Source organism: Symphodus melops, assembly GCF_947650265.1.
Source record: "Symphodus melops genome assembly, chromosome: 14".
NCBI classification, from domain to species: domain Eukaryota; kingdom Metazoa; phylum Chordata; class Actinopteri; order Labriformes; family Labridae; genus Symphodus; species Symphodus melops.
The window spans coordinates 15428347-15445942 of NC_136704.1; the positions used below are offsets into that span (position 1 = coordinate 15428347).

The 17596-nt window shown below is 42.4% G+C and overlaps 1 protein-coding gene across 2 annotated transcripts in view; it reads left to right on the forward strand.

The window, feature by feature from the left end:
• stau2 (staufen double-stranded RNA binding protein 2) overlaps window positions 1–17596 on the forward strand; it is an 88196-nt gene that overhangs the window by 50953 nt on the left and 19647 nt on the right. For both annotated transcript variants that reach the window (XM_079361669.1, XM_079361670.1), the window contains one exon: window positions 11204–11317. In XM_079361669.1, coding sequence (XP_079217795.1) covers window positions 11204–11317 — 114 coding nt within the window. The remainder of the gene's footprint in view (window positions 1–11203; window positions 11318–17596) is intronic.

Below are 17596 nucleotides of genomic sequence, written 5' to 3' on the forward strand. Positions count from 1 at the left end.
ACACAAGTCCAGACTTAAAACATTTCTTTCTTTCTTTTAAAGTTGTTTATTTCTACACGGTTTTTGTTTTTCCAATGTTTCTGTTTGTTTGGTCTTTGGTTATAAAGCCTCATACTAGAGGCTTCCATGCTTCAAAAACACATGATTGTTTCCAATTTCACATTGATTTCACTTGTGGAATGTCGGCTTGCAATTCATTTAAACTGTCATCAGTTTATGAAATAAAAGTCACGATTTAAACTTGGTAAAGGAATCAGATACTCTGTTTGCGTGATCATGCATTAATTTGACCCCCATACACACACGCACACACACGCACGCACACACACGCACACACACACACACACACACACACACACACACACACACGCACACACGCACAAGGACATTCCTGTATTGGTTTTTCTCCCTCTGGATTTTCGTTAAATAAGAATGTGCTTTTTGTCAGTATGCATGGTTTATAGTAGCATGCAAAGAAAGCCACACATTAAAGCCACATTTCCACCAAGCAGTCCGGGTCACTTCGGTTCACTATTGTACGTTTCCACCGTCAAAAGTTGGGAGTGGTACCAAAATAAGGGATCCATCCCCCTTTGGTACCCTTCTATGTAAAAGGGTTCCTTTTATTTACTGTGTCACGTCCTGCTCCACTGTATTGGGCTGCTGTGATGTCACAATATTTCATGGCTATCTTTATCTGGTTTGCTCTTCTCTTATCAAATAAGGCTACAGTTAGCTGTGGAAACACAAGCAAGATCAGAGTTTATCGTACCGACTTTAACTGTGCTGAACCAAACCGGACTGCTGGTGTAAACGGGGCTTAGAGTACCTGCATTAGTTACAGGTATCTAATGTGGAGGATTTGCAAACTAATACTACTAAGAACAACATATTTAAGAAGATGAGAGATAAATGGTGCTTCTCAGGAAAAGTGGATTTGTGTGAAGTGTCTTAAGTGGGTGACGTCACTGAGACTACGCGAATGTTTTACAGAGTAATGTTGCTAACATTAATTTACATTAAGCTCTCTGCTTGCTCGGCACTGTTGCTCAATACATTTCCAGAATAATTCACTAGATCAGTTTTAGGGGTCTTGTGATTTACAAGTACAGTATTACAATTTCCTTTAGTTATTGTCCAAAGCTACTTTGCATCTAAGAGTTAGCAAAAGAGCAAGCTAGCTCTGATTGGCGAGAGGGGCTGCCAGGAAGTGCACGGAGAAAATGATAGTTCCATCGCTGCATTGATTGGCATACTTGTAGATAGCTGCTTTAGCATTTTAGGCAGTATCAGAGACTGATCCCAATACAGGCCGGGTTACTTCTCCCAGGATATGTGTTAGCTTGAACTAAACCTCACAGGTGCCTCTGTCATTACAGAAGTGGATGCACCCAGAGCTAACTTGTAACTCTCGGGTGCAAAAGAGAGCCTGCCTCAGTGTCTGTTCGGATCAGATCTACCGGTGCATGCCATGCCACTGATACCATGGCCTGTTCATTTAAGCTGCACATGCTTTTTATCAGTTTGAGTGAAAACATTTTATCTTAACCTGCTGAGGGCTCCTTTGATGGGCCTTTGTTATTGCTCTGAGCCTTCCTGTGTGTGTGTGTGTGTGCGCGCGTGCATGTGCGCATGCATATGCACAAGTGTATTTGGGCTTGGCCAGGCAGCAGAGCTTTCTCAGGTTACACACACACACACACACACACACACACACACACACACACACACACACACACACACACACACACACACACACACACACACACACACACACACACACACACACACACACACACACACACACACACACACACACACACACACACACACACACACACACACACACACACACACACACACACAGCAGGTTCTGTTTAGGGGAAAAAGAAGAGTCATGCTCAAGCTTTTGTCGTTCTCAGACTGCAATAGCTGCTAAACTTAAAAAACAAGATATTTGTTTGTGTGTGGATCTTTTTTATGATCTGTGGGAATAACACACAAGCACCCGGTCCGCCGTTTTCATGTGCATGTGCACGTTCACGCTTCTTTAAGGAGGAAACCAGGCTGTAACCGAGACATTCGGACAATTAGCGTCTCTATTGAGGGAATGTTTCATATCATGTGGGTTTGTAATGAGAAACTCTGCTTGCCACATTAGGCAGACTTTTTAATGCTTTTGTTTTTGTATGGTTAAACCGCCACTGATTTGAAATGTTTTTGCGAAAAAATTGCACTTGCCTGCGTTGTTTTTTTTTCCGGCAGTCATGTAATGTGCCGCTCTCTCTGGGACGCGCTCGGACGTAATCGTTTTTGAAAAAGTAATTTGATGATAATCTCCTCGCCTGATTCGTGACTTTGATTTTGTATTAGAACAATGTTATCCAATGCGAGCGGATAACAGTGACTGCTCAACACTGGATTAAAGAAACTAATAAGCACTGAGGACATTCTCATAGTGTCTGTTTCCTCCGTGGAGCTCCACAGACAAAGGCACGGGCCTACCTGCTAAGCCCTTCTTTTGATTTGATTGGAAAATAGCCTCCGGTGGAAGCTTTGACTGGATGAGCAATAGTGTGTTGTACTCACGCCAGTTTGGAGCAAGGATGCTGGCACTTACGGCACTCTGTTTGTGTGTGTGTGTGTGTGTGTGTGTGTGTGTGTGTGTGTGTGTGTGTGTGTGTGTGTGTGTGTGTGTGTGATTGAGTGTGTGTATTTCCTATTAATTTGGCTGCGTGTTGTTGGCACGGCGGGTATGTGTGCTGGAAGTAGGGCAGAAACAAAGAAGCAGGAGGTAATAGACAACACATGGACTTAAATGAAGTACTGTGTAGGTGCCACATAACATCTCCCCCCCCCCCCCCCCCCCCCCCCCCCCATGTCTCTGTCTTTGCTTGTTTGTGGTTAACTAGTTTCTTTTAGTCATTTTGCACATCTTCACCTTTGCTTCCCAAATGCTCCTCTCTCTCTAATTTGCACACTTGATTGTGCAGTTTGAAGGGTCTGACCCTGATATCACAGTCATCACATGCCCATTTATTTGCCATCACATCACTTAAGAGAGTCCTCACAGGGTGCCACCACTTCATGTTATTAACTCGGACCTTTTTTTTTGAAGCTCACTGATTGATGGAAATGTAATCATGTCCTCACGTGGAGCAGAGCTACACACCTGGACTGAGATGCTTTTTACTGCTTCAGCGCCGATGAACTCTCGCGCACACCACAACTGTCTGCGCGCTCTTTATTTCTTACTCTCTTCTCGGAAGACAGAACTGAGCAGCTCTGTTTGTTTGTCCTCGTCTGAATGTGGACTGGCAGCGTTGCAGTGATTAAGTGGTCGAGTGAGTTAATGAAGAAGAGGGGAGTGAAAGGGGCTGAGAGAGAGACAGAGAGAGAGACAGGAAGTGTTGATGAATGACCAGTGTGTGTGTGTGTATCTGTGTGTGCCATCACATACTGCTTTTATATGTGCACTAACAATAAGAGTGGTTCCTCTAACAATCTCGGATAAAGGCAGGAAAGATGTTTCTTCAGACTTCAGTTGGATCAGTCGTCAGCTGAAGGATTTGAACAACCTGCACTGATCATTTAAGGCTGAAGATTTCCAGGCCACGATCTCTGCATCTCATCCCTTTCTGCCTCGCAATATTTTATGTTCTTTTTTTTATTATTATTTACATATTTATTTTTTGACTGCATATTTGAAAGCTCTAAACATCTTGCTCCAATACATAACAACACACAGTCGTTAAAAACTGGCCCCACTAATGTGCAAACTCACGTTTTCGAGCTATGAGTTCCGCTGTAGCAGAAAAAGCCATGAGTGTGCTGAATTAATAAACATTTCTTTTTTTTTTTATTGCAAATAAAATGAAGAGAAAATTTTATTTCCTCATTTAAAAGATCTCGCTTTCAATCACATCCACTCCGAAAACCAGCGGCTCTTGCATGAAAAACGGCGTGTAGTCACCTTGCGTCGAGGCTGTATCGCTATTTATAGGCGAACCTTGTTAAACCAAATGTGCATGAAAACAATGACACAGAACAGTAAGCACGCATCTCATTATTTTTTAGCTGCAGAGAATAAACCCTAAGTAACTGGCAGGTACAGTGAATGTAGCACCAGCGATGATGATTTAGAAATTACACCCCTCCTGAGGTTGTGTTCTGGTCGTGCAAATGGAAAATATGACAGAAGCGCGTTGTGTATTGAAGCTGAGATTTAAAGCAGCCAATAGAGTTTTGATGACCTGCATGAAGCATAACCTCATAGATTAGTTGGGGCTTTTGTGAGTGTTATTGTTATGTAGTTGGATCTTTCAAATCGTAAGTGCAGAACCCCTATTTGTAACACACATGGCACAATGTAAGCGGTACCAGAATGATGACTCATCACCTTTATGTGGGTCAGATGTTAACTTTTAATGATGCCGGATATTGCAGTGTTTCAGGAATTGTTAATATCCTCCTGCATGTGGGCGATGAAATGTCAGGATACTGTACTCTGACAATCCCGGGTGTGTCTGGGAGACTTGAATGGTATCTACTGTATCTATCAGTTCAGTCCACCTGCTAAAGCCAAACGCAATAACAGCACAGAGATAGCCATCAGCTGAGTTATGTTATCTCGCCATGACAGGCTTAACTCTGGAGACGGATTTAGAGAGGAGAAGGCAGGACCTGAACTCTTTTGCCGTGTTGGAATCACAACTCCTATGTTGGAAATCCTGTGTTGATGAGAACACTATCCTTGGCGGGTGGCTGGTGTTGAAATCTACTCGATACAGTTCCCAGGATTTCTCACATGTTCTCGTTGTTTGCTCTTCCCTCTCTCTCTCTCTCTCTCTCTCTCTCTCTCTCTCTCTCTCTCTCTCTCTCTCTCTCTCTTTCTCTTTCTCTCTCTCTCTTCCTTCTGTGGCTGTGTAGAAAGAAAAAAAAAACACTTGAAGTGATGCCGACTACACCTACCCTGCTTGGCATTTTTACCCTCCTTTTTTCACCACCTCTTTTTTTCTCTCTCTCTCTCTCTCTCTCTCTTCTGCTCCTTCTCGATCTCCATGGCGAACTCTCCTCTCGCTCTCTGTATCAACATCAAACAGCCTGATCTTGAACAAACGTTCAAAGACTCCTAACAGTTTGTTTCCAACGTCCTTGTCATCGTCTCATTCCTCTGCTCTCTGTTTACTCAAGGATTTGCTTCAGAAAATACATTTCGGGATGGCTAATCCCACCAAGTTTGATTTTCTGCGGCACAGTGATGGCTTCCAGCTGCGGCATATTTGTGTGAAGAGCGCTCTTCGAAAACAAGTTTTGTCGGTGGTATAAATCAGACAGTTAATGCCGTGCTGGCTCAGCGCGCAGCCTCTCTGCTTACATGGTGGCCCTCTGTGTGCGTGTCGATGCGTGTGTCTGTGTGTATTTGGCAAAACTGAGTGATGATGTTTCTTTCACCACAATCAAGCCCATTTGCAAACCCTTAAATCAAATACCCCCAAGTGCCAACACAGCAAATCACACATTTGAATATGCAGCATCGTCTTTTTCTAACTTGCCATTGTGCTTTGTATTTTGATAGGTTTGATCATATTTCATGTTATTGCCAACACTATGCATTAACAGCAGCTGGGTGCCAGCAGAGATGGAGGGCGTGTTAACATGGCACAGTGTTGGAAATCCAAACACTTCTCCTTATTGTAGCACTCGCACATTTGTGATGTAACTCATCAGACTTGCTCGCCTGACACTATCGAAAAGGTAAATAAATCCACCTCTCCAAACATCAAAGTAAAGACAACACTGGGAGAAAGCCACTGAGTATTGTCCTTTTTTTATCTTTATATATTATGTGAATGAACAGCAGCCATGAGAGGAGACGAGGCCCACTGGAACCTACACATCTAGAAATAGTTTTGACAGAATAGATAAATATATGTAACACCTCAGACATATCTGTAAATCTTCAGAGGTGATGGGTTGAATAATATAAATGTCCCTAAAGCTGAATCTATCAACAGACTGGATAATATTAACGCAGCATATCACGGCCGTGGTTCTGATCTAACAGACAACACTGAGACTCTGTGCAGGCTGAAAGATAGACAGTTTAATGATCAGTGTGGAGCCATTATATACAGTACAACAGGTGTCATAAATTCCTTCCCACTTTAGATATTTCTATACATGGTCTGAAGAATCACATCACCTTTACTCTTTCAATGTCAAACCTCTATTTGAAGAACAATTCCTCATTCTACTGTCAACTGAGGCCATTCATTATACTTTTGGAATACCTCAAATGACATGCTTCTCTTCAAATATGGTCATAGCTTCTCAGAGTAGATCGTAGTCTGCTAACAGCAAAGTCGCCTCTACAGAGTGTAACCAAACTGAACATATTGACAGAAATTCGTACTATCAAGAGGACAAACACAATTTGATGTTGAGGAAAAGAGAGTCGCTGACGGTCAGAGAGGATCTCTGTCGAGGGAAGTCCAAAGACGAACCACAAATTAGAGATGAGGGTCATACGGGCTCAGAGAGAAAACAAAACTGGAGATAGTTTCTCAACTTAAACCAAGACTTGGCAGCTTCTCATTCACCAGAGTAACCATCTGGATTCATATAATATTCTGTATCTATACCTTTGGATTTATTAATGAAACACTTTTCTTGGTAGATTCACGAGAACCACTAACTTATTGGATCAGATAAGTGTGTACAACATTTGAACATGTTTCTATTTAGATCTGTTGAGTTCTCCATGAAGGAATGGCCAGCTTAGAAGTTAGGACTCTCATTATTACAAGTCTTAACTCTGTGAATTGGGTCCTCTCAAGGTTTTAAGAGTGGGAGCTTTGTTTGTCCTTAACCTCCTGCAATTAGAAGAACTTCGAGGTATATATTAGCAGTGTGCTTTAGACACTCTTGACCCCTGATGTTCTCTCTAAAGTGGCCCGGCCTGGACCTCTAATTGCTTCTCACCAACAATGACAACATTCCTCGGCTGAGAGGGCTTGTTTATTTTTGTAAAATCCCAAGTTATTTCCGTGCCTCTTGACTCTCTACAAACGACACGCCATCGAGTCTGGATTCAGACCTGAAGTACTTCTTTCTGCGCCTTTAACTGCAGTGACATGAAAACCTTCCGTGTCAGTATTTGTGTTTGCTGTTACCTCGGCAGTATCACTTAACCGAGTGATAAAGACATTTGCGTGCACGTCTGTTGCATTTGTTTGATCATTTTTTGGGGCGCACACAGGCGTATGTGGGCACTACGTTAAATGTGATAATGACGACATGAATCCTGAGACCGTGATTGCTTTTTCAGTTTGTGCATGCTCGTGTTTGTTCGAATGAAGGGCAGCATTAGAAGACGAGCCATCGAGCTGTAGAAGCCAGATGTCAGAGGTCGTTCCACATTAGTGCCGCCGATCAATCGCAGGTCTTGCGTAACTCTCCTGCCTCTTTGTCTCTAAAGGAAGTGGATTAGAGGCTGTTTTCTGAGCGGGGACCTGGGATGATTAGTTAGGCCTGTTTAGAATGCATGCTCTCACAGATGCACACAAACAGGCGCCGAAAAAAAAAAAAGACGGGATGGGAGAATAGACGGTTTGTTTTTGAGATGCTTGTTATTTCTGCGTCTGCCAAATCATGGCAAATGAGATGATGCCATAATGTTCTTTGATGCTCATGCACAAGGCAGCTGTCTTCCCTGCCTCCAGGTTGGAGTTGCTGGAAAATCTCCTAAGTAATCAGAACTTTGACTATTTCATCAACAAGCCACCAACAAAGTAAGACCTCCAAGTGACATTTGATCTTTGGCCAAATGTGTTGTTGTTTGATCCAGAATTTGGCTAATGGCTGGAGTCATGTCATGTTTATATGAGCTGCATGCAATATGTCAATACACATTAGAGACCTACAACAGTGGTTTCCCAGATTCAGCTGAACATCTTCAGGAGGATGATGAAGATTAAAGGGAAAAACTTTGAAGAAAAGGCATCTCTATCAACAGAATCTACATTCTACATAAGATAACATAGAACCTGAACACACGGGGCTGGAGTGTTGTATGTGAATTGTTTCATTTGTTGTCCAAGTATTATTGGCCAATCACGTTTCAGCATGTTAGGGTGTATGCAAGAAGGCCAGAGCGTAAACAAGCTTTTGAGGACAGAACAAGACAAAGCAACTGGACAGAGCTTTCAGCTTCACTTTTTATTGATGAAGTCTGCATCATGATGGTGTTATATTGGCAGTCCTAAGACCCGTAAGTTGCAAGCAAACCACAAGAGAGATGAAATCCATTGTTGTGTTTGCGTAGGTCATTCCAGATGTTTGTTCACCACCTTATTTGCCTCTATGAAGGTTTATTCTCTGATGGGCCCACTGCCCAAAAGAACTGTAGTATTGCTTAATATTATGTAATCTGAAACTTAATTAACTCTGTGTGACTTATTTTTTACAGTTGAGCTGAGACCTACCTTAAACAGATAAACACGGGCCACTCCGGGAATGTGGTGATCCAGGAAATGACAGCGTTTACTTTATTATATTTTTTTTGCATCACACCTCCCCTCAGCGTTGCCATAGCCAAGGAAGTCCCTGAGCACGGTACGGCGTGATCACACCGGTCAAACAATCTGGACCTAAAGGGGTGAGGCATGCTTCGGTATGATCCAGATTGGCAGGGTGATCGCATCCTAAGGTTCCTGTCAGACTTCCACGATCAACAATGATTTGTTAGGGGCATTAAATGTCCTAGCGATTATGTTGCGTGCCCCATCGACAGAGGCTATATTCTTTGTTGCAGCAGCATTATGCGGTTTGAATCCAACCTCAGCTCTTTGGTGCGTGTCACTGATCCTTTGCTCCTAATATGTCCAGTAGCTCTTCAGCTGTCTTATCCATTAAAGAAAATGTGACTGAAAAAAAAACTTTACTGGAACTTTCTATCATCTCAGCAAATACACTTGCGTTATTGTACTTGTGTAAAGTTGGAAATTGTGAGAAATGTAAGAAACCCAAACATGTATCTGTTTGCATTGAGACACTGAGATAAAGTGTCTGTTTCCTCCAGCCTCACAGTCAGCTCGCGATAGATGAACCAAACAGACGTCCCTCCGATCACAAACACGATTACACATTATACATCACAGGCTCTAAAGCACAGGCCTCGGCTCTGCCTGAATGAACCAGCATTCTGGACGATCATGAAAAAAAACACCTCACACCTAAAAAATGCCTGGGAAGCATCTACATCTCAAACACAGTTCTGCACATATAAACACTAATTGGATTGAGAAGATAATGGCACAAGCTGTATTTCAAACTACCTTTATTCATTTTAAACACCTAATGATAAATGATAAAATAAGTTCCTGTTACGAAACACTGATACTCGCCGCCCCTTTTTTTTTTTTTTTTTTTTTTAACTTTTCTCTCTTTCTATTTCATTCTTTCTCTCCCTAATGTTGAAGTCTGGAGAATTTATTGGAGATTAACTTGTCAGAGAAGGCTCTTTCCACGGCTCACTTGACTACATTCATCATTCATACACATAACAAATAGCATTCCACAATTTATCGCTCTGGGCCCATCTCCTCAGCAGCAGGTGTTTGTGCACATGCATGTCCATATGTGCACATGCGTCATCTGCATGCATGTGTTCATATTTCTCCGTGTTTGCATATGTTAGGAAGGGGCTGTTTTCTAATCGGCAGACAGCAATGTGTCTGGCCGGCTGGAGCTCACACACACACACACACACACACACACACACACACGTATGATCATAACTCATTCAGACACACACACACACGTGCTCTGGAAGCTTTCAGTCACAGATCATATACATGTGCTGTATTTGTGTGTGCGGGCACAAGCGCGCACAAGTGTAGCATGTATAGTCAAGAAATTCTCGGCTGCATAATATAAAGCTTCTCTCCTGTGAGGTAATTACATACACACACATTTTGTGGTGTGAAGCCTATTTGTTGCTGATTAAAAGAATGTAACAGAATAAAGCTGCCGAGCCAACATAAATAAAGACAAAGCAACACCCACACTGTATATGTATTCAGCAGATACCACAGACATGTCTGTGCTCTGTAAAACAATTGAAAATGTATCATGATTGTGGTTTACATTTTAATTCAGTTTGGCTCCGTGTTCTGATGCCCGTTACAAATTTTTGACGCCGGAACTTCTGCATCGGCCAATACGACAAAACCAGTGGCAACCCTCAAGACTGGAGTTTGACGGACACTTAACTGATAGTTATTTTTTAGTGGTTTACTTTTCATTGTAAAATATCTTCACGTTGTCAACATGCTTGCAACGACTTGCTAACTGTGACTAATTGTACATTGCTGGCATAGAAGATGGGTTTAGAAGAGGGAAACAATTCTTGTGAAATAAGAAGGGTTTTTTTCTGAAGCTGTTACATAATGGTGCCAGTTTAGAGGGATGAGTAAGGTACTAACCAGTACTGATACCACATGTGGTATCTGCATCAGAACAATTTACTTTCCACTGAATTAAAAGGACTATATTGGGTTGGCAGCTACATTCTTCCGTGTCCAGTAGTTACATTTTGAATATACTCTTAAAACATTTTAACCTTTTGAACCAGAAATGTTCTTAGTCCAATACTACTCCTCCTATTCATCAAGATGCCTGCAGCTGTGCAGGGCAGAAGTAGGCCAGGCCAACACATGCATGCGCATTCAGACGTACACATGCAAATACACGCGCAGTATGCCGACTGAAAGCCAGTGAGAAGTAGGGCAGACAAGCGGCCAGCTTTACCAGAGCCTTTGGATAAGAGGAGCAGCCTGTCCCAGAGGAGCATCATGTCATAACAGCCCTGATTGCACAGCATTTAGAAATGCCTGCAGTGTTAACCTCTCAGTGATGAGGGGTCGCTCAGTGATGTCATCAGCATTCCCCCCCCCCCCCCTTTAGATGCACACAACCATCCTTACATCCATCCCCCTCGATTGCCATCTTTGTGTGGTGTGGGTAATTGTCCACAAATGCTCTGTCGGCAATTAGACATGCAAGATTTACTCTGAAGCCAACCACTTCCCGCTGAAAAATGGAGATGTTTCACTTTGCTTGTCTTCTGTGCTTTGACTGATCTTTTCCTGTATTTACTTTCGGGGTAACTCCGTTTTCTGTCCTTTGCCCTCTCCTCCAGGTGCAGTACAGCGATGCACAGAGCGGTAAGGATTTCGTGACCTACCTGACCCTCTCCCCTGTGCAAATGACTTTCCACGGCACCGGGAGCACCCTCCAAGCCAGCCATGACCAGGTACGTGTGTGTTTGTGTGTCTGTCTACTATTGATGTATATCCATCAGGAGGAGGGTGAGTGTCACATATTTAAAATGCATTAGTACATGCAGTAAACAGCACTCAAAGATCACATTTTATAGATTTAAGAGGATATCAAAAACAGGGCCTTGGGCTGATTGAAGTTCTTTCTCAGCATTGTCAGGAATTAAATTTAACTTTTAATGGCCGTTGCATCAAGCTGGCTGCAGAAACTTCACTCAAGTTTTGGGGATAAATACATTAATAGCAACATTGTGTTTTTTTCTTCTGCTGACTGCTGCATGACTTTGCTGAAATGCAAGAGCAAACAGCTTCCAACAAGTTGCAATACAAATCGTCGCCCATCAAACCACTTTACAAGCTCGGTCATTTATGCATGTCGTGTGATGCACAACACTTTTCACCACTCGCACACACGGACAATAGGGTCCTTCCTGAAAAACTAAATATAAGCATCAAATAAGAAATCTGTTGTTGATTGCACCAGCACTGTCTTTTTGCGTGCGATACAGATTCTTCTCTGGAGGAGTATTGTATAGAAAATCATTGTGTAATATAAATACAATTTCTAAATGATATATCTTTGCAAAGATACTTAGGAGTAACTCTTATCAAAGGTGGCAGTAACACTCCAGTTGACAACTTCTATGTGGAGTTAATAATAAAATCGAATTAAAAGACAAATCAATCAATGAAAAATAGCCATCAAAATGTTGTAAATAGATCAAATTATTATTATAAGTACAACACTGCTGTTTCTCTTTGCACTTAGGCTTTAAATAGTGATGCCCTCATGTATCAGATGAGCCAGTGACAGCATTAAATATCAGACAGGCTTTAGTGTCTAGGTTCTCTTTATCCTGGTTCCTGTATGCTGTGTGGTGCACTATGTAGGGCATACTGTAAGAAGACTGTAGCACGGGTGTCATCCATTAATGAACTGAGACGCCTCGTCTCTGTACTTTTTATCCTGAATCACCGAGGCATCAGAAGCACCTGAGATAATAATCAGTCAGTGTTCATCATGACGAGCCCCTGTTCCACCCACAGACGCATCACTGTGATTATGAGTCCATCAAAGTTATCACCATCCTCAAATCTGAAAGAGTACCTCCACCACTTGTGGCCTGCCCCTCTGTCTCTCTCCCTCCCTCTCTAGTTTTCTCTCTCACATACTCCCCGTATTCAGAAGGAGGCTCTTTGTCTTGTGTTGCCCAAGCAGAAAACCAGTTGCTTACATTCTATCATCTAAACATAGGACGCCCCTTTATTCAGCAGTCTTCAAAGCTTTAATAAAGCGCCGGCCAGGGCCCTGAATGGGACAGCTGACAGGGGGCTAGTGTCGCCACCGCTAGCTGCGAGCCAAGCCAATATAGGGCAGGCAGGTCTGCGTCGTCGGGACCTGTTGTTGCCAGGAGCACTGGGGCATGACCGACTGTTAGAGAGGGCCTTTCTTTTTCTGTTCTCAGTACAGTGAGGAGCACGACCACAAAGGGAGCACCTAACAATAAGGGGTCACTCTCTGAAGCCCCCAAACCCCAACACTTGCGGAACAAAGTAGGCCTGAGGGGGTCACACATTTGGTCGATGGTGGACATTTGGCGGTTTTTAGGATGGGACTGTTATTGACATACTTACAAGCGCCAAAGAGTTACCTGTGAGTGAGAAGAAAATGTTCCATCGACCCTCAAGCGTCATGTCTCGTCAGTTAGATAAACATGTAGCACGCGGGTTGGCCTTAGCACAAACATACCCCTCTGTTTTTGTTTTTTTTAAATCTGTGTGATTACGCTCTGTAAGTCTGATTAGACGGAGCAGGGCATTCCTCGTCTTAGAAGCGATAACAACCTTTCCTGGAGTAAAGTCTGTGACGTGGTACCAAACACACCTCGCACACAGAAATGTGTGGCGACTCCACTGTGAGCGTCCGTGTGGTTTTCGTTACACAGACGGTGAGTTATCTGCACCGTCATGGAGGTTTTTACGCCAGGTAGACCAGAGCAAACGATAAGGATCAACAGCCAAAGGAAATCCTCTCCACACCCGTCTGCACATGATCTATGGAGGGAAGATGTGAAGGATTAAAGCTGCAGTGACGAATGAAGCGTTAGGAACAATAAAGTTAAAACAATAGCTGTTGGTTTGATTTATATGTTTGTGACTGATTTGGTTGCCCCTTCATGTCTTGCTTGTGTTCAATTATGACTAATGTTTTTCTGATGACTTTAATGTTCCCTCTTTTTGCATTTTTTTCTTTATTTGCTGCTTAAGATGTGTTCAATTATTTGTTATGTTGTCAGAGGTGCAACAAAACTGTAGAGCTGTAAATCAGTATAGAAGGACATCCGCCATTGATTAAAACGTTGAATGTATGACAGTGACTCGATGAAAGAACACAGATGCTACCCAAATTTCAGATCCAGGAACAGATAATTTACTGACTATAAACAATGCCTCCAGGGGGCGCTGCCATTTGTGGTCGTCACTTTGTTGTTGTGGTTTAAAGTCAAAGAGCAAGTCTGTGTTGTCTCCTCTTTGTCTCTTTACCCGAGGACAGGTTACACAAGGAATTCCTGATCCATTCTACGGTTAATGTTGTGATGCCCGGAGCAGGACGGTTCAGGTTCATACCGCATTACCCACAATATCCACAGTTTCACTCATTGAGTCCTTTGTTGCACGCCATATCACTCTCTATCACCATGTTTCCTGTCTTTGAATGAGTTAAGAACTGAAAAGAAAAGTGTAACCAATGTTGTTTGTAAAAAGAAAAGAATGGCTCCACCTTTCAATATTTAACATATACAGTATATACTAATATAAACATTTGATGACTAGAAAACATCAGCTGGAGCGGTTAGAAAAGTTTATCATATTTATATACCACTGTGACAAGTAAGTGTACTTTTAGTCGTCTTTTATTCAACTTAACCACACATGCTTTATACAGTATATGATTTTATATATATATATATATATATATATATATATATGATTCATATAGGAGGTGGTAGTAGCTCAGTCTGTAGGGACTTGGGTTTGGAATCGGAGGGTTCAAGTCCCGGTGTGGATAAAAGCTGGAGAGGTGACGGCTGCAGGAAACTCTTACTCATGTCCCGTATAAGCAAGCTTATGCTACTTTTGTAAGTAATGTTCAATTTGGACAGCTCATCTCAAAATTGGTAGGTAATTTGTGTCGTTCATTTCTTTTAAATGTCGTTGTTCGTCAATGTTCACTTCGGTATATTCTTCGGTAAATCAGGATGAAGCTAATACAACGTCGTCGTGTGTATTCTTTCAACGTTGTCTCATCGTTTTCAGTCAGGGTCTGTTTTGTGTACATCGGTGCTCAACGAGTTTTGACAATTTTACAATGGTCTGCTCTTTATCAGCAAGTGCAAACACACGCGCACAGAAGCACCTACACGTACACAGTGTTTGGGTGCCATTATCCTTGGCCTCATGCAGACATTCCTGGAGGGCCTGTATGTGTGAGAGATATACAGCTGAGTGCTCTCTCTGACCTTATGTGCCATCTACTCTGTGCCATCTGCCAGACACATGTTATCCTGCAGGCTGCTCCATCCTCTGGAGCCAAATATGTTTGTCAACACGCTCGCCACTATGGCTCTAAGTCATTTTTAAATGTTTAATTTCAGACTCCAACTCAAACTTTTTTCTAAATGTAAAACCTCTCTTATGTTTGTGGTTATTTTTAGGTGACCAGAGTCAAACTTAGAAGCATGACCTCCTTTGTGGCCACAAACTTCTGCTCAAGGTCATATCAGTTTACTCAGTTAAAACTGCATTCACTCAGTTGTTACAATACCTAATTAAAGACCCTGGCTCTGTGATTCATTAAGATTTTTTTTTTTACATGACTACATGCTTTCTAGACAGGCTGAATTCTGTGTTTGTTCTGCAGAGCTGAAGTAACTCTCTGGCAGTCCGTCTGTGGCGGCAGTAGGACACCAGGGGGGCCGTGGCCCACTGAGCTGTGTGTGAGGTGTCGCTAGTCCAACATGAGCAGCTTGCAATCGAAGATGACAGGGTGACTGTTGTCTGCCACCAGCCTGTTTGTGTGCGGGTTTGGGTGGACGTGCATGTGTGCGGGGCTTGCTTTGCGTGCAGTTATGTCCTCAGCTGAGCTGTCCGGTACCAGGGGCCCTGTCTCCCTGATTGTCAGCTGTGGCTGCTTTAGTTTCCTGCAGCAAGAGCCCATTTTGGCTGATTTGATAAGACATGTTGAACATAGTTTATCAGGATTAAAATGTGTTTTTAGACAGGCTTTCAGGTAATGAGGCCTACCTTTTGGGGATTTTTTCTTGTGAATTCCACTGAGCCTGCCAGGTCTTTTTTTTTTGTAGTTTCTTAGCTCGATAAACAAACCGCTTACATATTGTCAGTTCAGGGTGGGTGCCCCTTTCAGGCTATCAATGTGGAGCACACAGACGGGCAAAGTCGTCGCCCAAATCCACCAACAGGGAGGGGCGGTTTCTCATGCTTCCACATACCATAATGTAATGGATACCAATATTATTTCCCTTAAATTTCCCTCGGGATCAATATAGCATCCATACATCCATCCATCCATCCATCCATCCACACATACAGACATACATACAGACATACAGACATACATACATACATACATACATACATACATACACACATACACACATACATACCTTAGATATTTATCTAAATCTGTTTCCATAATTAAGCCGTATCAGAGGCCTTACCTCACAAAACATTTCACTCAGTTGTGTTCTTATTCCCTTTGTGAGCCTTCACATGGCTGACATAACTGAATCCATTATGCCATTTGGTCACATGCTCCATAACCATGCCATCATGTTCGGAATCCACCCTGCAGGAACAACAACACTGAACAGTTTAACTAAATTAATTGGGTATCTGACCATGTCTCTGGTATTTGGGGTCTTGCTGCCAGCAGAGTTTAGCTGAGGAAACAAAAGATGAAGTGATAATGAGAACATCTATTTACATTTTGCCCACATTCCTGCGTTCAGTCATTCTGCAGTTGGGGAAGAAATGGCACTAAGAGAAGGTGGTGGCAGTGAGAGGATAGTTTAAACTGATTCATGGCGTGGTGACTGCTGGGAGGGTCTCCAGAGATCTCCTGTGGAGGTCAGCAGAACAGCAGGAGAGGGAGCGCTGAGGGGTGGAGGTTGTACAAGACTTGTGTTTGAAGTCTTTCCTTCCCAACTGGGGGCACAGACGTTAGCCAAGGCTGGGCTGCTCTCAGGGGGTCCTGCAGAAGTGTTACCCAACCAGGCAGGCAGCTGTCGGACAAGCTCTCCTCCCTTCTCATCTGTCTCGCCTGTCTCCTCTTCATGTGCCAGTGTTGTGTAACCAAACACAACACCTGGACGCAATTTAAATCGCTGTATGTGGAGAAAACGCGGGAATGTGACGTCATCTGCAGAGACATGCCCCGGAGGTGTGTCGTGAATATGGACCAGACAAGACTTATTATAGTTTCTAAAAGCCCGAGGATCTGTGTTATTTGTGTTATGGAGCCTCCCTCTTATCTATTGTATGATCTTGCCCTGTTAAAGAGGTTTATTGATTATCTAATGAAACCATCTTTCTTGAACAGCCAGTTTATGCTACTCACCGTTAATCTGCGCTGGGAAAAAATGTCCTTAAAGGCTGGTTTGGAAAAGCTCACAGCTACCTCCATAATAATTTATAATATGATTATATTAATATTTATAATAATAATATAAATTATAAATATGTTACTGAAGGTTTTGTTTGCTTTTTTAGGTCATATAGATACATCAGTTATAATCTCAGATTATTTCATAACTAGTTAAAAACTCCTTATTTGAGTTTTAGATTAAGTTAGAGATTAAAACCAACAGTTTGTGTCGTTGGTTTTCAGCAGTATTTCCTTTTTTTTTATCTTGACCACACAAATCTGAAAAGATGTTCAAAAAGCCGATCTGTTACATATAAGTTATGTTGGGATCTCAAGCATCTCTAATGGAACAATGTTGCTGTGTTATATCAAATTTGAAATGAATACCATTATGTACTTGCTGTTATGAGATTATTAACTGAGGGTAATATCATAAGCTTCTTCTGCAGAACATGGAAGACTTCAATACAGAAAGATAAGACATCAGTGTTTCCATAAAAAACCAGAACAGACTTTACTCTTTGTTACAGGATCATATGATGCTTCAAATACCAGATGTCATAATCGTAAATGTTTAATGTTTGTGATC